Source organism: Diachasma alloeum, unplaced genomic scaffold (assembly GCF_001412515.2).
Source record: "Diachasma alloeum isolate Michigan unplaced genomic scaffold, Dall2.0 Dall_scaffold_00782, whole genome shotgun sequence".
Lineage (NCBI taxonomy): Eukaryota > Metazoa > Arthropoda > Insecta > Hymenoptera > Braconidae > Diachasma > Diachasma alloeum.
In genome coordinates this window covers 39566-64083 of record NW_021680912.1, presented here as the reverse complement: position 1 = coordinate 64083, position 24518 = coordinate 39566, and the positions used below count along the sequence as shown (strand labels likewise).

At 39.9% G+C, this 24518-nt stretch overlaps 4 protein-coding genes across 9 annotated transcripts in view; 1 reads left to right on the top strand and 3 right to left on the bottom strand.

Annotated features, from left to right (window-relative positions):
• The window catches only part of LOC107044698 (protein diaphanous), a 16520-nt gene extending 1326 nt beyond the window's left edge, over positions 1-15194 (bottom strand). Inside the window, exons 1-7 of one of the 6 annotated variants that reach the window (XM_029126568.1) lie at positions 14806-15194; positions 14267-14345; positions 6962-7144; positions 6217-6515; positions 3238-5581; positions 2528-2771; positions 439-520 (exon numbers count right to left, since the gene is read on the bottom strand). In XM_029126568.1, the coding sequence (XP_028982401.1) occupies positions 439-520; positions 2528-2771; positions 3238-5581; positions 6217-6515; positions 6962-7144; positions 14267-14302 (3188 nt within the window). In that variant the 5' untranslated portion in view covers positions 14303-14345; positions 14806-15194. The other 5 variants (XM_015266674.1, XM_015266672.1, XM_015266670.2 and 2 more) reach the window with 5 other exon arrangements.
• Positions 15195-15800: 606 nt separating this feature from the next.
• LOC107044694 (DNA repair protein RAD50) lies at positions 15801-21007 on the bottom strand. Its single transcript, XM_015266665.2, has 2 exons — positions 20692-21007; positions 15801-20139 (listed from the first exon to the last, which is right to left on the bottom strand). Exon 2 carries the CDS (start codon positions 20089-20091, stop codon positions 16003-16005), a length of 4089 nt encoding a protein of 1362 aa, XP_015122151.1. The 5' UTR covers positions 20092-20139; positions 20692-21007; the 3' UTR covers positions 15801-16002.
• Positions 20891-23186, top strand: LOC107044696 (tRNA selenocysteine 1-associated protein 1). The gene is made up of 5 exons (XM_015266667.2): positions 20891-21048; positions 21155-21352; positions 21894-22216; positions 22293-22492; positions 22922-23186. The coding sequence occupies exons 1-5, from the start codon at positions 21007-21009 to the stop codon at positions 23044-23046; spliced, it is 888 nt and encodes a 295-aa protein (XP_015122153.1). The 5' UTR covers positions 20891-21006; the 3' UTR covers positions 23047-23186.
• Positions 23176-24506, bottom strand: LOC107044697 (39S ribosomal protein L18, mitochondrial). The gene is made up of 3 exons (XM_015266668.2): positions 24247-24506; positions 23528-23641; positions 23176-23447 (listed from the first exon to the last, which is right to left on the bottom strand). Exons 1-3 carry the CDS (start codon positions 24441-24443, stop codon positions 23210-23212), a joined length of 549 nt encoding a protein of 182 aa, XP_015122154.1. The 5' UTR covers positions 24444-24506; the 3' UTR covers positions 23176-23209.
• Between the last annotated feature and the right edge of the window lie 12 nt (positions 24507-24518).

The window sequence follows — 24518 nt, the reverse complement described above, 5'->3', positions numbered from 1 at the left end:
GGGGGGGGGGGGGAGGAGGGTAAAATGGGACATTTTTATCATCAATAAGACTGAAATATGACTCGACTTATCCAAATCGTACCAAAATGCTAGAATTTTTGAAAATTGAGTAATAGATGTATTTTTATTTTAAATGCTGTGAATTTAAATTTAATTAAGATTAAATCGTTTATGAAATTTTGTATTCAACAAAATCAAATTCAAACCAATTGCCTGAATTTTCACAATTGTTAATGATTTTTACTATCATGTGGACCTAAAAATTAATTCATTCATCAATAACAAAATATAAATATCAATACCAAAACGTTGTTAAAAATTCCCTGTTTTTTTTTTCAAAAAGTGAAAAATAATTTTGTAACAGAGAATTTGATCAGTGGATATTGATGATTAGGAATGTCCCTATTCCCTCACCCACCCCTATGGTAATTATCTTACGTGGATAATTCTCTCCCGAGGAGTCCTGTACCAACGAGACCAGTCCGAGATCTACTCCGATTGAGTTGTGCACGTCTCTCCGCTAAAAACAAAACAAATTAATTAATCAATCGCTTCTCTATCGCCAAAAAAATCGATGAATTCCTTCTGATTCACTTAAACTAATGGATATCAGCCCAAAACTCTTCGAATCCAGCACTCGTGACACCTGTAGCCATTATCATTACGATACCTCGGCCCTCCGAATGTAAACAAACAGGAAAAGTTATTCCTCGCATTGCTGTACTACCGATCGAGAAATAAGGGATTAAGCCTAATCCCTCACCCCATACTCAATAACTCCCCAAATAAAGCCACTACAATTATCATTTCGATTCTTCCTTATCTCTCGAGCCCCCAAAAACGCGCCCAATCACAGCGGAATCAAAACTAACTCACGCATTCTTTGTAAATCACCATGCATTTAATAAAAATTTAATATACAAAAATCGTTGAATACAAAATATCATTTTTAAAAATCATTTTAAAAAATCCTAAATTAATGTTTTGCACTTCTACAAAGCTCCACAGTTATTTCATAAAATCACCCGTAAAGTACCAGTTATTCACAAAAAATCAATCATCAGTATAAAAAACAACAAAAATCATCAATCATCAGTCGATGGGCTCTTGAACCTATTGACAAAGCCCTTCACCTTACTAACAATATCCCCATCACTCACTCTCAACTTATTATATTTCAAGGTGACCACAGTGTCCTCAGTCCCAGGCGTGCGCCAGAATCTCCACTTTTTCTTCTCATCAATCGGCAAAACACTGGATTTATAAACAGTCTCGATTTTCGGTGAGGTAACACTCCTCTTCAAGTTAACATTGATTGGTGTAACAGGATAGCCAGTGATGCTGCTGGTGGATTTCGCTGAGAAGTAGGGGCTGTTGACGTGAGACAGTTGAGTTATTCCACTGATTCCCCCAGGACTGCGCCCCTCCACCTCATTAGTAACATCGAGTCTCCTGGGCGTTCCCTCAGCCGAAGTAAAAACCGAATCAATGCTGTCCCTGACAACGATGCTGTTCTGATTCTCGTCATGAGCCTTGCTGATGTCATCAAAGTTCTTGGTCCTGGGGAGTAGTCCACAGCTCCTCCCCTGGTTCCTGGGCCTCACGTCCTCCGAGGACAACGAATGCCCCTTGGAGGAGCCCTCAACCTCAGCAATATTTCTGGGTGTCGAGGGAACAATGAGATCTGGCATCGACGAGTTCATGCTCGGTGGACTCCCCAAATAATCCCCCAGACTTCGCCGCCTCCTCACCTGCTTCTTCCTCTTGACAACAGCCCTCCTCACCATACTATTCCTCTTCCCACGTTTACCAACGATGATTCTCCGTTGTTTAACTGGCGTCACCTTTCTCGCCTCAACCAGGAGAGTCTCCTTGTACAACGACGGTTTACTGACAACAATAACAGGTGTCTGGCAGGGAGTGTTATTAGGTGTGCACAGTCTCTCACTGGACTTTCTTTTGAGCTCCGCAATTACAGAGTCATAAGGGATCGTTAAGTGGAACATTTTCGACATTTTTTCTTTCAATGAGGCAGTGGAATTTCTGCGTTTAGGTGAGACTGTGAGTTTTACGTCAGCAGTGGAGTCACAGCTGTCGGTTCTTTTGATTTTACGAAGATTTTTCTGGACTTTTATGGGAATTGCACGGTGAGGAGTCTTACCGAACATCGGAGACTTGAGGGAATTGTCAATTGGGAGGTATGTGGGACTGTTTTTAGCTTTACGTCGAATTCTTTGGAATGACGAGACTCTAGTTATGAAATTGTCATGTCTCGGGGCATTCTTGGCAGCGGCCAAGAGGCTGCCTTTTAGCTCGGACTGATTGTCCTGGGGTGTGTGACAGGAGTTTAGGGCTGTGGATAGAGAGGGTAGAGGACCCACTGGTGACACTAAATTCCCCAGTTCTGATTCTGAGGCAATTAACTGTGCTGAATTAGCCAGGGCACCGTCGAAGAGCTTTGGCTGATCATTTGCATTCCATTTTAGTATTTTAGTAGCATCTTTAGTCCTCATGAGCTTGCACTTACCACCAGCGGCTCGAGTTTGGCGCTTTCTACGTTGATCAGGACGACTGAATGCCGAGCCCGTTTGCAGGGCCTCCATCAGACTGTCCATTACCCCCTCTTGGGTCTCGTGGGCATTCATATCTACTAGGGCACGTTTACGTGCAGCACGTGCTGCACGCTCGAGCTCAGCCTTCTCACGTGCCTCACGCGCTCTTCTTTGTTTCTCCTCACCCTCACGCAGCTTTATTATTTCTTTTTGGGATTGCTGGAAATATAGATTTTGGGTTATTGTTGAAATCCCAATTAGTTCTTAATTTCAGTTGAACTAATTCAGTGATTAAGGGTAAAACTAGATCAGACTGATTATTTTATGATTTTTTTTTTGCTACAAATATCCGAGGGAGTTGAAAAATTAATCATCACGTATCGTTTATTCATCAATTTTAGAAATTACGAATTTCGTAAAAATTAATTCACTAATTGAGGAACAAACTAGATCTTCCCCATCATTTTATGATTTTTTTTCCAAGTGAGTCTCATTTCGTTTCAATTTGTTTCTCAGAAAACTGAAACGATTCGTTTTTCTCAATTAAAAATTTAATACAGTAAAATAAAATGAGAGCTACAGAAAATTTTTTTGCGTTAAAAATAAATGTAAAATGAAAAGTCTATCACGAAATTATTCAAAACCTTAAAAAATAAATATCACAGATAATTAATCAATACTTTACCACGAAATCATCCTTAAACTTCTTGATATCCCCAAAGAACTCCTCAATCGTGTATTTCTGTTTATCAAAAGCGAAAAAGTCCGAGATATCCGTGTAAAGTGTCTCCATATTTTTGTACATACTCTGCATAACTTCGAACGACTCCCTAGCCTTCTTGGCAAAAGGCGCCATAGTCTCAATAAAACAGTCCTGCTCACTCTGTGGTATTTTCGAATTAGCCAGATCCTGTTCTAAATTCTTGATATTCGATTCCATCTGTCTCAACGTGCGTTGAATATTCTCCATCGAGACCCTGCTGGCCCTGTCGACATGCAACAACTCCTCCCCAAAGCTCAAGCACTCCGGGAACTTCCTCTCAATAGTGTCCACCAGATAATGCATCAACGTCTGTTTATTCTCGACATCTTTAGTACTAGTTAACTTAGTGAGAAAGCTAATTTCAAAGCCAAACGCCTGTCCATTCTTCGACCCTGAATTCATGTAATTACCGAGTAATAAAATGAGCTCGAGAATTCTCGCAAATTTTTTACTACTCTTGACTTCTTCACAGGCAGCTGTGCCAGCAACAATGTCTGGCTTAATATCCTGAACAACTTCCTCATACCTCAGCTTGAAACTCAACGATCTTAACCTTGGCATGAGCCTCTTGATTGATGCAACAGTCACACAAAATTGTTCAGCCTCAGTGAGATCATCGTACTGATCCTTGAAGGCCTGGAGCTTAGTAAGCTGATCAGGTGGTGGTAAATACTGAATGAGACCCTGGAGAACATTATCAGAGATCACTGGACCCTCACATCTCAACAGACAGCTCTTAACTTCCTCGTAAGACATGTGCTTCAGTGTACCCCCCAGAAGAATAAGTATATTCTGTGCAGCCTTGCCATCCAGTACCTTGAGATCCTTGACTTTTTTATTCGTCGCTGATTTGTCCACAACATCATCGATCTTCCTGTTGGCTGGCTTTGACGAGAATTTCTGTGCCAAACCATTCAAAATATCTGGACTAGCTAGTTTATCCTCTTGAACCTTGACCCAGAAGGATTTTTCACTCAATTTTTGAGGTAGAATGGCCTTCCAATTGGCCCTCTTGAGAGGCCCATCGACTTCCCACTTCTTTTTCGGCTTAAGACCGTGTGGCAGCACTTGAACAGCCCCAGCAAGAGGTGATCGCATACCACCAGGCGGTGGGGGAGGGCCCATTCCAGGTATTGGAGGGGGTGGAGGGCCCCCCATGCCTGGCATAGGTGGAGGTGGAGGGCCCCCCATACCTGGCATCGGTGGAGGTGGTGGTCCACCCATTCCTGGCATAGGTGGAGGGGGTGGACCACCCATTCCTGGCATCGGTGGAGGTGGTGGACCACCCATACCTGGCATCGGTGGTGGCGGTGGCCCTCCCAATTTGGGTGCCACCCTAGCACCACCAGACTCCAACTCTCGGATTTTATTCTCAGCATGCTGAAGCTTGGCCTCAGCCTCCTGCTTACTCGATATCGCCTCCTCAAGCTTCTGGGACATTTCGACTAGTCTCCTCTCCTCGTCGGCTCTCGATTTCTCAACTAGGGTATCGATTAGGGGTTGTACGTCAATTTGAAAGCGTTTTGTTGCTGAAAAATCTGGATCACAGCCAGAACGATGCAGCACTATTTGTGATACACACTCTTCGATTAGTTTGTAGTATGCTGGCCTCACCAGGGCATCGTCCCTGATGAAAAGCAAGTGCTGGAGAATGGAGAGAAAGTAGGGCTCCGCCATTGTGTCCATCACCATGTTCTTCACCACTTCGAAGCAATCGTTCACATCGTCAAGTTCCAAACGCACGTGATCAAACCTCTGGACAAATTCCTCGTAGTCACCCTCTTTGTAATCATTGAAGATTTTTAAATGTGTTGTCAGGTCTTCAGACTCGTCTCTCTCCAGTGCCTCCAGTATATCCGCCAGACCAATTCTCATGACTTCGTTTCGAAGGTGCAATCGAAAGTCCAAATCGTCGGCTGATGATATTATGGAGTTTATCAGTTGCAGGCAGACAACTCGCAAATTCTCATTCTGCTTGTTCATCAGGCCCTGAACTATTGGGAGAAATCTCTCGCGTCCCTTGAATTCTCCGTTCATTGTTATTGCATCGAGTACCTTTTTGTGACTGTCACTGTCTATTAGACATACTGCACCCAGTACTTTTACAGCTTCGTACATCACTGAGGGCTTACTGGGCTCGAGGGAACGGGCTACAATTGTCAATGCCTCGTGGTGGTCCAGCATCTCCTTCATTCCTCCTGTATTGTTCATTATCGCCTTTAGACATCTTATGCATTCGTACTGTATTCGTTCGTAACGATTGTCACTGGAAATCAATACAACTGCGTCAGAATTTATTCATTTGATGTTTTTATGGAATTTATTGTGCGGTGCTGAGAACGTTTGCATTAGTTTTATGAGAATAACTATTGAAAAAATTTATTCTTCATTAAAATAGACTTTTTGTTTGAATTTGATTTTTTTTACTGTCGTGCATCCAGAGAAATATTAATTTTCTAAAAATAAACAATTGCTTTCTTAATGAAAAAAAAAACTTTATTCACTTAGAAATAAAATTAATGTGAAATAAAATGAATATATGAGCAAGCCTTCGACTTGAAATGCAATAGAATATTCTTCGTTATTAAACATTTCAACATGATAATGTCATGAACTTCCCATTCATTAGATGAGATCATCAATACTCTCGTGAAAATGATGACAAATGCCCGTAAAATTGAATAACTTAGTCACATCCCGAGATTCATCGAAAAATACATCATAATGAAATAATTATTTACCTATCGTGATGAACAGAAGCACTTACGTACGCATTAAATAGAAAAAAAGTACCATTAAACCCAGTGGCTGGGAATTAGAAAGACATCGGCAGTATTATATAAAACAAACAGCCGTAATTTATGCAAAAATTTTTGTTCATAAAAGATAATGGACACTTACTTTCTGTAACACTCGTTGAGAGTTGCCAACACTTGCTTCAATCCTTTTGTACCGAATTCCTGGACCCAGCTTAGTGGATTATTAGTGAGGGCAATTCTCAGTGACTCGATGCAATTGTATATTTTGTTGACACTCAAATCAGGCTGTGCCAAGTACTGAATGTAATCGGCTGGTCTGTCGAATTTTGAGCGATTCTCTTGAATACTGCCTTTGTAGTGTAAAACTAGCATTTCCTTTTTCTTAGCGTCTGGCTGCTGTCTCAACGGCTCCTTTTTCTCCTCCTTTAAATTCATATTCGCCTGAAAATAGCGAATAATTAAGAATAAAAGTTATTTCCAACTTTGAAAAAAAAATCCAAACACTTCATTACCTCCTTTATAATATTTTTTACCATGAATGCAATAATTAATTGCTTACAAATCATCATTGAGAGATGAAAATGCACAAGACAATCATAAATTTGAATTTTTAAATTAACAAATGCTACGATAATGGAATAATTTTCACTCGAATTAATAGCTGATTCTGTAATGAATTCATTGTAATTTAATTGCCATTATGTGCCTCATAAATTTCTCCGCACGAGAGCAGCTTTCATCACCACTTCACTGTTGCAATCCAATGTAACGTACTTCCCTCCCCGATAAATCAATGAATAATTCCCAATTGATCCTAATTCCCCTCGAATTCCAATTAATCAATTAAACAGTGCCCCTCGGGGTCATCACAAATAAATATAAATTACCAGCATCTCCTCAAACTTCTCATTGACCGTTTCCTCATCCATTCTCTCGATAATGGCCCGTTGCTGTTCAATCTCATCAAAATCATCACCGGAATTTGGCCGGGGGATTGTGTTGAAGCCAGTGCCACTTCTGACCCCACCCCCACGACCGGATTTCTTGGGCCTTCCGAACCATGTATCCAGCTGCAATAAAACGCACAACAATTATTCCAAGCCCATGCTAATTCACTGAATTCATTACGTTTCATTTTTGCATTGTCATGCAACTATCGATTGTGCAAACAACTTTTTTCTATAGAAAAGATCACTCAGAAACTTGATTGAGCAATGGTAAAATTCTCAGAACGTTTAGAATACAATGACTTTCACCCTTGCACTTCTTTTGTCAGACAAGTGATCTGCACAATGATTTCTCATTTTTTGCGTCAATAAATAACACACCCCGAAGAAATTCCACGCCGATATATTAGGTGTACACCTCATTATTCAAAAAAGGGCATTTAACAGCACAATTTTCAACAATTTTCACTATTCTCACGTGACAAATCGCCTCGAATGAGACTCAACTCGCGACGAAGAATCAATGAATGAATAAACTCGACATTAGCATTTTTTAAATTTCAAATACATCGCGGAAAATAACGTGTTGACTCTAGGCCCCGAGAGATCGGAATGTCGCGGTGAATTGTAGAAAAAAAAAACGTCGAGCTATAGTTCTGCCGCAACAACAAGTGAGCATTTTCATAATTATTGATTAGTGATTCATGTGGCATACAGGACCGGCACTAGACTTATCGGGAACACAATGGGGCCAGAGTGCTAATGTACTCTATTTATCAAGTTTATGCCTCCTTACAAGTCTGTGTAACAGCATGATCGATGAAAAATTTTTCACTATAAAATAATGTTCAATAATTAACATATCCTGGCATTGAGAGAAATGCCGTGTGATTCAGACGTCCTTGTGCCTTTTCTCTTCATCCCAACGTGCTCGTAAAATATTGTTAAACCGCAATTGATAAAGTTAAACAGTTTCATTCAGTGACAAAGCTCCAGAAATAAACACATGATGTCAAGATTTAGCTTCATTCAGCGAAACTGTCTGGACGAATTAAATGATCGTCAGGACTACTTTATCCTCAATGTCAATGATCATTAAGACTAAAAATAAGCCTGATCGTAAATGAGTAGTTGAGCTCATGCATTCTCTCAAAAGTTGCCCTGCTTGATCCAAATATTTTATTTGATTCCATTAAAGAATTGATTTTCCATTAATCAATTATTTACTTCACATAAATAAAGTATTTTCGTTGAAATGAATAGAAAAATGGCAAATGAATTTATTAGATAAATCAAATAATCATTGGGACTTCACCCCCAATGTAATTAATAATCAAAAATAAAATTAAACTTAATCGTAAATAAATTGTTGAGCTCACCCATTCCGTAATCATTTTTATTCCAAATAGATTGAGTGACTGAACGAATTGGAAGAAGCATCACACAGCACACGTTAGCTACAATCAAACCAACTTATCCTGCCAGATTGATAGACCTGTCACGATATACTTTGCGCAACATCATCATCCATCATTACCACACATTACTAATTCCCCTGTACCCTATATCCGTTACAATCCACCGAGTTATTAATAACAATGACACTTTGAGCACAAAAACACACCAACAAAAATCACACGATGCTATCAGTTGACAATAAACCAACACATGCATGACATTATCACGATGAAAAATCACTTGGCACGTTAACGAAAAATCATTGAACTCAATCCGTGAAAAATCGTGAAATCCGTACTGAGGAGATCATCAGTTTATTGGTGAAAATATTAGAAACTCAGGGTCTATCGAAAAATGTGGAAACTGTGAGAGTTTTGTGTGAAGCAATGCCGGAGTAAACGGAAGAGAACGGGAGAGATTCCTGGATGATAGCGAGGTCAGTTCCGCATAGAAGAGTGGACCGATCGAGACTGGTTCAGTACCTCCAACCAGACTCCACGGCCTCTTGCCAACTCGCTTTCTTCCCCCCCCGCTCTTCGTAACTTCAGAATCACCGGGGCGTAGGTGTTCCAATACAAAGTAAAATTAAAATCAGAGATAATGAATGATCTGAGGAATTACGAATGGAGGAGGCGAGACCTGCGAGTGGATTAAATGGCGAGGATCGAACAATGGGGGGAGATAGCGCACACCCAGAGAAATTATTAATTTGAATCAAGTAAATCCGTTCATTTAAATAACCTTTAAATTGCATTTTTATTTTTTATTTTGTTCACATGAAATTGATAGTTTTTAAGAAATATGTGAAAATATTTCTTCGATCGAAGTGAAGATTTTAGTAATTAAAAATTGAATTATTGTTTAGATAGACAAGAGAATGAATTATTTATTTTATATAGTTGAGATATTTTCATTGAAATAAATTTAAAAAATAAATAAGTGCCTCTTCGACTCAAATGTTATTCAAAAAATCAGAGATAATCAATGATCTGAGCAATTTCGAATACAGGAAACAAGACCTACAAATGGATTAAATTACCCAGAGAAATTATTAATTTTATATCAAGCAAATCCGTTTATTAAAATAACGCGTAATGAAACTTTTATTCATACTTCGTTTTTATTTTTTATTTTATTGACGTGAAATTCATAATTTTTTAAAAGTAAATTATTGTTTGGATGGAGAAGAGAATGATTTATTTAATGTAGTTGAAATATCTTCATTGAAATAAATTTGAAAAATAAACAAGTATCTCTTCGCTCCAAATATTATTAAAAAATAAAATAATAATTCTCCATTCGAATCAAACAAAGGATTTGTTTGGGACGAATGAATTACTAATTTCCCATAATTAACACATTTCCCTTGAGATAAATAAAAAAGTTTACCCATCCAAATGAACAGAAGTTTCAATTAACGTGTCATTTTTCTGAGCGCGGTGTCAACGTACGAGAGAATGTTAATACGTTGTTCCGATGTTTATGAGGGATTTTAACCACGAGAATGGGCCCTGGTACTCCTTACGGGATGGAATATTAACGGGTGTAACTGAAGATTAACATAACGGTCATTGAGAAAATTAAAATAAGGAATTGAAATTTTTTCCCTCGGTTGTTGATGTTTTTTTTTCGGTGCCACGAGAAACAGCTTTTCATCTGGGTAGGCTTTTATCAAGGGAACGAGTTTTGAGACTGGAATTTCACGTATTAACCCGTGAGATTACCGGGTCAGGCATTCCAGGACGAGGAAAACAAATAATTCAATCGGTTATTCAATCCTGGCTATTCGTGATGTCATTAATGAATTTGTTTGAATATTAAATTGGTATAATCGAGTTACGTCAATTGTTTCAGTATTGCTCGTGCTACTGATCATTCGGAGAAAGTGATAATGATGACTAATAGATTGTGGTTAGAGAGTTGGGAACGGTGGTTGATTATTGAAAATGGGTATGGACTAGTTGTTCAATGGAACAATGAAAAGTGAAAGATGATAATGAAAGGATGCTGGGGGATTTTGCGAGTGAGCTATGAGAGGAGTCACGTCGTGGCATAAAGGTCGATGAGGTAATCCTGGGAGCTGGCGTCACTCCGACGTCGACACGCCTCCGGTGCACGACAGAAAAAATTGCCATGCTCTCGTTTCTCTTCGTTATTCCCATTTTTTACTATCATTTCAATTTTGTTTGCTCTCGTGTTTGTTTTCATTGAATCATTTCAGTCTTTTTAATCCACCACTCGTGGGTATAATACCACTGACATTTTCATGATTTTTTTTTCCTAAATCGAATGTTGCGAACTATTTCATCTCCAAATAATTTTTCTATCAATTTTTGAAGGAAAGTTTTGGTATATTTCTTCAAAATTTCTGTCAAGCGACAGTTCCACTAAAATTTCAAGAAATTTTTTGTATGATAATTCAGAATTTGATGGGATTTATTAATTATTAATTAATTAACCCATGAGAATAGTAATAATAATAATTATTATTATTATTTATGATTCATAGTTTCACTGGAAATGATGAATTTCAGTTCAAATATTCTACGAAAATGAATAGAAATTGGGAAAATACTTTCTTGAATTTTTAATTCATTAAAAATTAAGCGAAATTTGGAAATTCTTGTCTTTCTTTATCTCAAAAATTTGGTACTTTCCCCACAAATCGAACTTAATTCCTCTTTATTCCTTTTTTTTCATTTTATTTTTTTTTACTCGCGTTTTTTTCCATTGGATCATTCCCACCACTTTGATCCACCACTCGTGTGTGCAATAACACATTTATGGGCTGAGTGTGATAGAGAATCAATCAACTTGGGTGTCAATTTACACTTGATCCAGATAGCTGATACCTATAATGGATAAAACGTATTCCCGAGTTTTATTCGATTGTCATTGGTCACGGCAATTATTTGAGGAGATTCAAGTGATTTGACTGTTTTCTTCGATGGAGTATTTTGAAATGTTTTAGATAAACATCAGGGCTTTCATTCAAACTGTTTTTGAAGGATTTTATGTTTTTCCAATTTGAAATTCTGAATTTAAATCTGTGTTTTCAGTCGCTGGGAGATATTTTATTAACCCGAAGAAGTAGAAAGTTTGTTTTTGAGGAAAACTAGGAAAGAGATGCGATAATAGTCAAGTCTTTCAACATTTCCAGCTATTTCCATGTTAAATCTTTAATAAGAACATTTAAAATTTGAAAAAAAAATCCTATAGCATAATTTGGGGAAATAGATTGATAACTGAAATTATAAAAATTTATAAACAATCAGTTCCACCCAAAAAACCATTTTATAAAATCGTAATAGATTTCCAAAACTCCGAGCGATTCCCACTATTTCTTAATAAGCCGGAAATATAAAAATAAAACGAATTTTTAAATGTTCTCACAGAATATAATTTAAAAATCTCTGAACCTACAGCTTAATCGTCTTCAAATAATCACCAGACCGAGGAATTTCCAAATAATTCATTACCCAACCCAAGAAATGAATGAATTCTGTCATCACGTTGTACTTCCGGGTGCGAAATAATGCTCAAACATTGTTTACCAATAACACCGCATTGTTGAGCATTCTTCCTATTCAAAATGTGCCGTCATATCTCCGACCTTTAATAATAAACTCTAAATACCAGTTTGCGAAAACAGAAAAGAAGTCTTTTTCCAAGTGACTCGTTCTCTTATTCCACAAAAAAACCATTAATGTTAGTGCGAGGACGATACTGGTGATGACGTCAGGCTGACACCAATGCCAAATGTTTTATTTTCACAAATAAATGATCGCACGTTTGAAAAATCCAAACCCAAGGGCGCTTATTTTTACGAGCCATTGCATTGCATTGCCGATTTTTCCCAGTGAAAAACAATTAATTATCACTCACTTTTTCCGCAGTTTTGTACCAACTCTTTCGCCTCTGAATTGACATGTTAGAATGCCCTATTTTTCAACCGGAAAAACGATTACGACGTTAACACTAACTCGAATGATGGTCAACTCGTGTTTCAATGTCTTTAATGTTTTCATGCACTCAGTTGTGAAGGAAAAAAATTCTAAAACTGGTCTGCACGTATTCATCACATGCTGCAGGCTCACGTTGTTGGGGAGGTGGGGTAGGCGGGTAGTATAGCAAGTGGCTGCGTTTGGTGCAGCTCGAACAGGTGGCTCCAGGCGTATCTATCGAGTTCAATCGGTCGATTATAAATGTTGGATGGAGGTATTCAAAGACGAGTATCTCGCACTTATGAGGGATTTTAATCTTTAATAAATTGGGGGATTATCTTATCTGGGAGCGCCTTATCACGCAAATTTTTCGTGGAGCGAGACTTTAGTTTTGGCTCAATTTCCAAGGACGGAATGGGGTTCAAGTCGGCTTTACTAATGTATTGGGATAATTTCATCGTCAAATCATTGTTTCGATTGGCGCTGTTCTTGGAAATTTCGTTGAGTGACGGTTTCACTGAAACTTTCAGAAATTTTGGCATTCAAAATTCACGATTTGATCGACAAGTCAATGGAAAAAATTGATGAAATCTGTAAATTTTAGTTCAATTATTTCACGGAAATGAATAGAAATCAGGAAAAAAATTCGTCAAATAATTATTTCGATTGGTGTTTTTAATTATTTTTGCACGAAAATTGTGGTACTTTTCTTGAAAATTTTATTCAGTGATGGTTTCACTGAAACTTTCAGAAATTTCGGCATTGAAAATTCATGATTTGATGGAAAAGTCAATGGAAAAAATTAATGAAAAGTATAAATTTCAGTTCAATTATTTCACGGAAAAGAATAAAAAATCGTCTTGAATTGTCGATTAATCAAACATTTAGTGAAATTGACCAATTCTCGTCTCGCTTTTCTCAAAAACCTGGAATCCCTTTAAATTTCCATAATATCCCTAAAAATGAATTTCTTTAAATTTCCTCCATATCCCTGAAAATGACTTCTAAACTGTCTCTAAAATTAAAATTTCCCCCAATACCGTAAGAACCAAGCCCAACCACTAATTTTGTAAATATTCCAATGTTTTCCCACGAGCAGTGCCACCAGTATTATCTTATCGCCCACATTCTATCATTTTCTCTGCATTTCCACGCAAAAGTTTCGCATTACTTCTCCTCAAACCTCATAGAATGCAGGCGCCAGCAGAATTAGAGGAGTTGAAAAATAAAGCAGTTTAGGAAACGAGAGAATTTACAAAAAAAAAAAAAACACGAAAGAATGCTGTTTAATTGGACGATAGCGAGTATGAGTTTCGCATTCCTCGGCATACCCGGTTTCACTGTAAAGAAATAACGTCTTCGTTGTGGGGGGAATTGGGGCGAAGAGATGATGATTGCAAGCGTGTTGATGATTTTTCGTATAAAGAGGGTCACGGGTACATGAAGAAGGTAAAGACCGCACTTCCAGGACGAAGATTGTTACACGCCAATATCTCAGTACAGTGTACGCTTACTCTGTTGCCCAGAGGCGTCTTTAACGTACCGTTACACCGACAGTGAGTAACTGAGCCGAGTATCTCACTCGGGGCTACACAAAACGCTCGCTAATTCGATATAGAAATTGTTCGTTAAATTAATCAACATTTTTCGACGAAGCTTCAGCAACTAGCGAACGATTCGCCAGCTGAGCATTCAATTGAGAGGAATCTAGAGGTCTTGCAACATTTTCAAGTCACGAGGAAACTTGTGTGCACTCAAAGACTTTTTCGAGTGCTTTTCTGACCCCTAAACCCTCAAAAATCCCCAAAATTGAATTTTCTTTTGAATGAATTGCTGTACTTACGAAGCCAGCGGCTGGTCTGTCTCTTCTGTTTGACATTATTCCACGAAATATTCGCTATCGGTTGTCAAACATTTCTCCTCTGCAAAAATATTTATTCAATTAACAATTTGGAAAGTAAATTAATCGATTTATAAATTCTTTGTTATTTCATGAATAAAAACGCTTATTTAGTGCATTCTTCTCCAATTGTGTACCAATAATATTGCAGTAATTGATATTCTGATTAAATTCTCGTGTTTTATCACTGATTTTGATGAATGTAAATAACAAACGATCGATTTCACTTCTCAATAAAAACGGCATTACGAAAAATCAATAATATTTGGGGATTTGTTTGATTGTTTACACCGATGACTTAACCTGACCAAATGTATTTGCTCAAAGCCCTCTGTTTACACATGACAATCCGACGGTCAAGAGTCTCAGAGAAGCTAAATAATCGTTATGGAGTTACAATCAAAATTCGAAGGACCATGACATCATGTTTTTTCTGTTTCCAGATATGCCAGGGTTTATTATTATTATGTGCGATTACTCACCAACTCGTTGATTATGGTGTGAAGGCTTCCAGGATTCCTCTAAGGATGACTACCCAACATTTCCGCGCTTATCTCACTGATATTTTCGCTCTAATTGATTGATACAACAGTAGTTGTTGAAATTTACGAGTGTCAAGGAGCTGAGAAGAGCAAACGCGGCTTCATTCGCCTGATTTATTCACTATTCGGGGGGGATTTTGGGGTCGACACTTCACTTTTACACTTAACTGAACACTTGTGGGCTCATTGAGCGGTTTTTGTACTCTTTTTATTGACCGAAATTACGGAAAAATCGAGGAATGCATTTTTCAAGCAACACCACAGTTGAAAATGCCCGTTACAAATCGCCAGTGGCTTGCTGATTAGTCGCTTGATACGTTCGCGACACAAGTGGTTTTTCAGAGGTTAGGAGGATACGCAGCGGAAGTACTCCGTTGCCGACAGAGCGTTTAAATTCAAAATTAATGACCACAAATGGAGGAATAATGTAAATACTGAGGACAAAGCCAAAATATCATTACAAATATTCATTTATTTACTCCACATGAGAAGAAAAATGACAATAAAACGACACAGAACCGAAAGAGAAAATTCTTCAATTCTCCAGACAAATAAGTAACGAAAATCCACAGTTTCTTCTCAAAGAATTATCTCCCGCTCGTTCTCTCCGCAAAAACATAAATTTCAGGCCCGGGTGGATCATCTGTCGAACGTTATCTCGATTGTTATTCCGTCTTCATAATGTAAAACATATCACAATTTTCATTGGATTTTACATCACGCAGGAGTCCCTGAAAATGATGATTGTACAATTAAAAAAAGTAGAAAAAAAAGAACATTTTCAAAGAACGTTTTTAATAAAGATTAAGAAATGAGTTCGATTGAGAGGAAATAGTGAATGGATAATTTATAATGGTAACTAACGATCGCCATTAGCTACATCAAATTATGAATTTGCAATTTCATTCCAATTCCAATTCCACGTTCTTTGAAAATGTTCAGCTTTTTTCACCGTTTTTTAAATTGTACAATCATAATTTTTGGAGAATCCAGGGCTATGTAAAACCGAATAGTAATCGGAGATCATTTCAGACTATCAAAATAAAAAAAACCATCAAGATCACGTTCGCAAGATAATCCACTCGAGTCTTCATACGAAAAAAAACAGGAATGTGAACAGGGACCATCGCCCCCGCTTCAGAAATCGAGTTCAAAGTTGTACGGTCTATTCCGTTTCCCCGGGGGTCCGTCGCCAGCGAGAGCCCTCTTCCTAGACATCGACTGCTGCGTCTCAGGTTCATTCTGAGGCTCATTCTGCCTCTGCGCGTCCTCAACATCGTCCCCGTTGTTCAACTTAGACTTCCTCACACTAGTCAGCCCATTGTCCATCCTGTACAGCTCCTGAGCGAAATTCTGCGAGCCCAATTCGCTCAGATTCCTGATGAAATTTTCATCATGAGTGATGACAATCAGCTGGAAGTTCTTCTCATACTTGGCCCTGTAGGTGACATATCTGTAAAGTGCATCAGCGAGTTTTGCCGAATTGACAGCATCCAAATTGGTCGTTGGTTCGTCGAGAGCGAGGACTCCACACTGTTGCGAGAGGGTTTCAGCCAGGGCCAATCGCAGAATGATGGACGCAAGCACCCTCTGGCCAGCGCTGCAGCGCCCCCTCATCTCCATCTCGATTCCATGCTTGATCTGCACGAGTTTGTAATTAAATTGCCTCTTCTCAGTCACTCCACACGTGGAAGTGGCCTCAGCCCTGATCTGAATGGACTTCGTGTCGTTCCCCGAGTAGATGAGCTTCCAGAGTTTCTTCATGGCCGAATTTATCTTGTCGAGCCTCTCCTCGTGAAACTCTGCTGTCGCCACATCCAGGACCTTGGCAAACGCCATGACATCGTCGATCGCCTGTCTGGTGACAAAGACTTCGATGCATTTGGCTCGATGGGCTGTGCGTGCTGTCTTGCACTCTTTGGTGTTAAGATCCTCAGTCAACTGATCAATACTCTTGGTGATCTCTCCCCTGATGCCAGAGGCTTTGTTGATCTCCCCCTCAGCCTCCTGGATCTCCTTCACCAACTCCTCATGTTCCTTCACCACCTCGTCGTAATTAAGGAGATTAATTTTGCCACTTCGTTGCTTACGAGATTGCTCAAGCTGCCTGAGAGTCTTCTGGTACTTGCGCAGCTCCACATTATCAGTGAGATTCCTCTTCTTCGTCTCGTGGCACGAGATGTCCTCTTTGATCTGAATCAACTCTCTCTCCTTGTCAGACCTCTCTCGCTGCTTCTCCTCGCTGTTCTTCTGGTGAAGCTTCACCTCCAGCTCAAGGTTCTCCAGCTGTTTCTTCACGTTTCGAGAGGCGAACCGGGCGATCTCCCCCTGGAGGGCGTTGAGAGTGTCCCATTGCTTCTCGTAATCCTTCATCAGCTTCCTGTCGATCTCCTGCTCCTCCTGATTTTTGAATTTCAATTCGTCCAGCTCTCTGACTACTTCGCCACGCTCCTCGTCAGCTGCCATCAGCTGCTGGCGAAGGCCCTGAAGTGACGACCTCAGGGCGCTTTCTCTCGTTATCATCTCCTTCAGGTCGTCCTTCAGCTTTCGCAGCTGCTGGGCTTCGTTGTGGATTCGGAGTTGTTCCTCCAGGCACTTGGTTCTCCTCTCTGTTGCTCTGCGAAGCTGCTCCTTCCTGATGTCGAGGGTCGATCGCAGTTCATCGATCTTATCGCGAGTTTCTTTCAGGGATTTTTTCAAGGACTCCCTCTCCGTCTGGATCTCCCCCATCGTTTTGTTACTCGTGCGACCTCGGGAGGACATCTCCTCCTGGAGTTCGTCCATGGCGATGTCGATCTGCAGGAGATCCTGGGAGTAACGATCCCAAATCGTCAGATCTGGAATCATCGATTTCACCATTTCAATTCTCCTCTCGGGCTCCAGCTTCGATTCCTTCAGTTCTGTTATTTTCTGCTTCAGCTCTGAGGCCTCTTGCTCCTTCAGCTTGATTTTTTTCGTCATCTCTTCTTTGTCAACTGCTTCGAATTTTGTGATTGCCTCTACTGCCGATTTTATCGAGAGGAGAGTGTTGTATTTCCCCTGCTCAACGTTCAGCTCTCTTTCGCATCTCCTCAGCAGGTCTGGGTGGTCTGCAATTCCCTTTTTCAGTTTATTCAGGAGCTTCTGGGCCTCTGACTGCGAGTCAAAGCCCCTTTCACACAGGGCACAACACGAGTTCCTGCTGAACTCCCTGATGTAGGCCTGGTAAGCCGACCCCTGGTGAGCAATCATCCCTCTCTTGTCCTGCAATTCCTTCAGTTTTGTCTGTTGATCGAGCAAGACTTCTTCGTACTTCGTGTAATCCTCGCAGTGGGCCTTCACCTTCTCCTTCTCACACTCGTTGTTCATTATTCTGACGTTCAGTTCCTTCTTGGCGTGAGTCAGGGCTGTCTCCACAGCCATCAGTTCGTACTCTTTCGTTTTAATTTCCTTGGATAATCTCTCGAGCCTCTCTGAGAGAACCCTCTGGGCCTCCTCGATGGTCTCCTTGAGGTTGTACTCTGGCACTCGATTCATCTTCAATAATTTCTTAATGTTCTCCTCATGCTGTGACTTCAGCTGTTCAATGTCTTTACTCTTCGCCTGGGAATTTGATTTCAATGACTCTAACTTCACGTTCAGTGCACTTTGATTTTGAATGAGTGTCATCTCCTCATCCAGCTCCGTGAATTTCTCCTCAATCTCCTCGAACTTCCTCGTCTCCCTCGTGATTTTATCCTCGACATCTTCAGACCTCATCAGCTCATTAATTTCCTCAATCTCCTTGTCCATCTGCACGAGTTTGGCATCAACAGCATCGAGTCGTTTGCCCGAGTCATCAGCCTGTCCAATCTTCAATCGAGCACTCATAATCGTCTTTCTAATCTCTTCTGCATCCTTCTCACTCCTCTCCAATTCCGAATTGATCTTCGATCTCTTGTCTCGTGCAGCCTCCACAGTTTTCTCGAGCTCACTCTCCCCCTGATTCTGCTTCATTCGTTTATCAGCAATGGATCTCTCAAACTCCTTCGTCTTCGACTCAACAGCCTCAATCCCTCTCTGAACCTCGTAATCAGACTCGAAGTCCTCAAGTGCCTGCAGCCCCCACATGGCCAGCGCTGCGTTCAGGGCCTGATTCCTCTCCTTCGTCCTCTTCCCCTGATCCTCCATCTGCTGCCTGAGAGTCCCCATCAGCACCCTGTGCTCTCCCAGAACCTTCGAGAGACTCTGCTCCTTCCTCAGCAGATCCCTGATCTCCCCCTCGATCCCAGCGATCTTTCGAGTCTTCTGCTGAAGAGTACTCCCGTAAGACTCGATTTCCTCCCTCAACTCCTCATCACTCCCCTCGTACATCTCCTTCACCCTCAACTGCAGCGACTCACACTGCTCGCGAGCCATGTTGTACGCTACTTTATCCTTCTCGTCCTCAGCTCTCAGTCTGTTGAACTCAACCTCAATCTCCCTTATCCTCCTCAGTCTCTCGTTTATAGGCTCCAAACGTGAGTTTATCCTCCTGATCCTCTCCTCAACGTCACTCTTCCTCTGCTTGAATTCATTGAGCTTCTCCTCTTTGGCCCTGATCTCAATAACTCTGTCGGCAAGCCTTGCTTCCTCGACCTGAGCGATCTTCAGGGCTGTCTCCTTGGACTTTGCCAGCTTTCGAAGGTTCTCCAGAGCTTTATTGTAGTTGGTTGTCTCCAGAATTGCGTCGAATCGATCCTTGATCACCTTGTTCTCGTCTAGAGGCCAATTGGCGTCGTCCTGATGACAGAAGATCACGTGGTTCAATATCGCTTTTGACACACCCAGGGAGTGCATCACCTCCACGTCAATGTCTGCACAGCGATTCGTTAACTGCGTCGACTTTCCAGTCTTCGGGTTGTAGACGCTGACAGCGTTGTCGAGGGTCTTGAATTTCGTTGTTTTCTCGAATCTAGTGCACTCGATGGTCCTCGTTACTGTGATGGTCTTCCCCTCGCGGTCGACGAACTCTCCCTTCACGCAGCCTCGCACCTGCACTGACGTCTGCTTCTTCAACATGGGGTCGTGGATGAAGGACCTGCCCCTGTCTGAACCTGGGGGGAACTCGCCAGTCGTGATGTAGCGGAGACACTCGATGATTGTGGTTTTGCCAACTCCATTGAGGCCCGTGATGAGGGTCAGGGGGCAGCTGAATCTTATCGTGGCCTCCTCCGTGTCGGAGAAATTTCTAATTCCACGGATGGAGAGCTTTCGGACTTTTGACATGGCTGGGGAGGGACTCGGCTAGGGCTCATTCATTCAGGGGTTTCTCATCTGGAAATTATCAGCAAGGAAAATTGATAGTGGGATCAATTGCTCAGATGAGACTGAGTTTTACTCAAGATTTGTATTGTTGATCGTTTTATGAGGTTCAAAGCAGGGGTTACGCCTCAGATCTTTATTTTTTTATTCTGATTGATTTTCATCTACAATTGATCAAAAAATTAACAAATGTAGAATACGTATTAAAGCAGTAGAAGGGGAGTAAATACTTGGGAGAAGGTTTCTTGGAGAGGAACATTTGGTAGACACGTGGTTGTTATAAAAAATTGGGAAAATAATGTTGGGGAAAATAACGGGTTCACAACAAATTAGCAAATCTAAAATACACAATTTAAAGCTCTCTTTGGATGAATAGAATGACTTTGTCAAGAGATTAGTCTTGTTAATCGTTCTCGCACCGTTAAAATAATGATGAAAATTCATAAGTTTTCATCCATTCAGAAGTTTTTCATCTTCAATCGACGCAGTATTATGGATGAGCAAAGAAAATAACCAAAAAATTTTTTCAAGATCATTTAGAACGTGATAAAAACCTCCACAAACCTAAAATCCTCGATCTGCACGTTCTTCCAGATAAATATCCCGAGATTGTCGAGGGATTCGTCGTGTAGATGGTTTATTATTCCCAAAACAAAGGTAATAAACGCACATGAGACGCCTAATTTTTCGAACCCGGCAAAACGCAATGAGATACCGACCGACCGGGTCTACCGACCGCCTCCAGTGCCTGCATTATCGGTTCAGCAGTGAGACACCAGAGTAAACAAACGTCGGACCACTTCGTCCACGATCAAACAAGAGAAATTCGAGTCTTCGGGATTACCAAAACTTTAATTGAACAAGTGAAAATCGAAGAAAATGTCCGGGCCAATGGTGTTGTGTCAGCTGTGGATGGGAGGGGTGAGTGATGAAGTTTTGAAAAAAATTTGATAAACATTGTAGGTTATATGTACCGATCACAATTGATTTGGCTTCCTCGTCACTGCCTGGCCTCCTGATTTTTCAGTTGGAGCCGTACATGACGGAGAGTTTTATTATGAATGCATTTCACAAAATGGGAGAGCAGCCTCAGACAGTCAAGGTCATGAGGAATCGCTACACGGGGGAGCCGGCAGGCTACTGTTTTGTGCACTTTCCCACTGATGAGATGGCTCTTGATGCCATGCACAAATTGAATGGAAAAGTCATTCCAGGGTCCAATCCAGTGCGTACTTTTTTTTTCATGCTTTTTAGAATGATTTTTTGGCTCTCAAAAGTTCATTTTGAGGTTTAATTCGAGTACTTTACTTTTAGTTTTGTTGTTGTTCTCCCAAACATTTTATCCAAAATTTTATAGCCCATCTGTGCTATTTGTTCAATCGGCCGAAGAAAACTTCAATGGGGGGAAAAAATAAAAAATTCTGTTTAAACAGTATTATGTTTATATAATTTAACATTAAACCGTTTAAACAGTTTTATGTTTATATAATAATGACGAATTTTAATTAAGTAGAGCTCTACTTGTTGAAAATCAAATAAACGATTCATTCAATCCTAATGAACGATTAGTTCACATCAATAAATTCGTTTTAACTCAGTTTTCATTTGAATCAAGAAAACATTAATTTTTAAACGTAAAATTTTTCATTTTTACGTGAATGAAAATGCGAATAAATGTGAAAGTCTAAGTTTGAGTAGACCCATTCATTTGATTAAAATAAAAAATTCCCTTGTTAAATTAATCGACTTGTTAAATTAATCCACAGGCTGTTAGATTTCGACTGAATCATGCCAGTACCACAGGAAAGCCAGCAGCAGACAGAGAATTCAGCATATGGGTCGGGGATTTATCTACCGACGTTGATGATTACTCCCTCTACAGAGCCTTCGCAGCGAAATATAATTCAATCAGAACAGCTAAAGTCATTTTAGATAGCTCTGGGTTCAGCAAGGGATACGGCTTCGTCAGATTCGCGAATGAGGACGAGCAGAAGAGCAGTTTAGTGACGATGAATGGGTACAAGGGGCTGGGCACCAAGGCTCTCAAGATCTGCAATGCTGTGCCTAGACCTTGGAATAAATTAGCAGGGTAAGTAAAAAAGAATGCACGATCTCCTTCGATTTCCAGGAAATATCAGGGCGTCATGATTTTTCTGTTTCCCCAGGTCAACTCCACCTCAAATGTCTTCGGAGTACTCCTCAACAAACGTCAGCAGTGATTCCTATAATTATTACGATACTTCTTCCTACTGGAATAGCTACAGTGCGTGGCAGCAGGGGTATTACGAGAGTGAACCCACTTCTGATAACTACAGTAATTACGTTTCTGAGCCAAAACCTGAGGAGGATGATTTAGAACTCATTGGTATGTTCGCAGGAAAAGTCAATTTCATTCGCAGATGTCATTTTGATAAATATTGAGCGTTATTACCTCTTGAACTCTGAATAAAAATGAACATCTCTTGATAGTGAAACATTTAGTAATTCAATAGTTTAAAGTTTATAATTTAAAGTTCGTAAAACTACAGGATTTGTTCACACTATCAATAATGTTCCCTTAATTTAAATATTCACATTTTTTCTCGCCTAAAGTCCACAACCTCCTAATTGCGAAGAATTCGCTCAGTATTTCGAGGATTTTAGAACGTGTGGTTTCAAAAAATGCATTTTTGCATTTGGTTTTACCAAAAAAGTCTTCACGAATCTGATCTTCTAACAAAATTGACAAATCCTGTTCACCATTGAATTTAATTACAGATAAATTCGAATCATTAATTTTTTGTATTTCTTTTAGAGCACTCAGTACCAGTGGACATAGACAAACTCAACAGGGACATAATTGAGCAGGATTACAACATGTGGGACGCACTGGAGAGTTCTAAATGGATTCCATGTGATACTCTTGAATTGTGCTACTGAAAAGTACCTATTGTAAACCTACAACTTCCAAAAAGAAATCCAACGTAATTTTAACATTTTAATTAAGAAGAAGAATTCCCGAAGCCACGGGGATATAGTCCGTGGTTTCCACAAATGAAATAAACGAAATTGATGATTAATCAATGACTTTTATTATTTACATTTACGGCTCTATGACATCCCACGGTTTCTCAGGTCTCTCGAGATCCCAAGGGTGGGGGTTCTTGTATACTGGAGGCTCGACGAGGGCAACTCCACCCTCTTCCAGTTTTGATAATAATAAATCGATTTTTCCACCCTTTGGCATGTGGGGATTGACGTGAATAGCGAAAATTCCACTCTCAATGCATCTCTCTGCGAGGACTCTGCCTATATTCATGTAGGCAGAACTGTCTTGGTATCTGAATGGAGAAATACAGATGAAGGAATTCGTTCCGTTCGCATTTTTTTCTTTAATGAGTTTTTTGTTTATTTCGCTTACGAGTAGAGACGTTTCTTCAAGGACCATTCTTTGGTGGATGCTGTGATAACTGGACCATTCTCTATGTGTTCTATATGAACCTCGACGTGTTTAACTCCTCGTGTGATGATTAGTCTAAAATTTATAATGCAACAATGGAATTTGATGGAACATGTTGGAATTTTAGCGGATGAAATTGCTGGATTCATTAGGAATAGGGGGCAAAACGGACTTTCTATACAGCTTCATGTGCTAGCTTTGAAACCTATGGAATATTTATAAAGCGTAGAGGAAAAATAAATTCATAGATTGCAGTTATAGTGGTAATTATTCACAAAATCTGAACTACGAAGAGATTAAAATTTTATAAATTCTTGTAAATTTTTGAGAGAATTCTTTTTAATTTCCTGAAATTCCAGAATTCGAGGAAATCCCATGATTTTTTACTCAAAAGTTCTCTGAATCTCTCAAGTTTCCTGACGTAATTTATAAATTCCTGAATTCCTGAAATATTTTTATTGAAAAGATGAGAGAAAACATCTTTTACGTTACACATTTTATTCTCTGGGAATTTTTTTCAAGTCTTCGGAATCGAGGTAATCCATCAGTTTGTTGGAGTTTCATAAAATCTTTTGGAGTATTTCATCAGGAATTCAATGAGTCATTGACCTCCTGAAGATGTCCAGTATTTATGATGCCCCATTATAAAAATATAGAATCTAAAAATTGGGAAATATTACTCATGCCAAAATTTCCGAGATACTCTCTCCAGATGATATCCATCAGGTTTCCTAGCGATCCTCAACAGCTCCAAATTCCTCGGATTTCTGTTGGACACTTGTGTACAGTTGTCAACAAGAGCTGCATTTGAACTAATTGCACTTATTCCGAGTCTCGAAGGGTTCAAAGAAGCCAATTTTCTCGTTAAAACGCTCATTTTTCACAGCATCGGAGCCCGGGGAGTTCTAACCTGCACGTGGGATGAAAATAATGGCAGATTTTCAAGGCTTTC

Bases quoted from the DNA above. Each gene is read 5' to 3' on its own strand.
- LOC107044697 (XM_015266668.2), bottom strand. From the start codon at position 24,443: ATGAGCGTTTTAACGAGAAAATTGGCTTCTTTGAACCCTTCGAGACTC. The intron at 23,642-24,246 runs GTAATATTTCCC...TATAAATTTTAG, and splicing joins TCTCGGAAATTTTGGCATGA to ACTAATCATCACACGAGGAG. The intron at 23,448-23,527 runs GTAAGCGAAATA...TTCTCCATTCAG, and splicing joins TTGAAGAAACGTCTCTACTC to ATACCAAGACAGTTCTGCCT.
- LOC107044696 (XM_015266667.2), top strand. From the start codon at position 21,007: ATGTCCGGGCCAATGGTGTTGTGTCAGCTGTGGATGGGAGGG. The intron at 21,353-21,893 runs GTGCGTACTTTT...ATTAATCCACAG, and splicing joins TCATTCCAGGGTCCAATCCA to GCTGTTAGATTTCGACTGAA. The intron at 22,493-22,921 runs GTATGTTCGCAG...TATTTCTTTTAG, and splicing joins GGATGATTTAGAACTCATTG to AGCACTCAGTACCAGTGGAC.
- LOC107044694 (XM_015266665.2), bottom strand. From the start codon at position 20,091: ATGTCAAAAGTCCGAAAGCTCTCCATCCGTGGAATTAGAAATTTCTCC.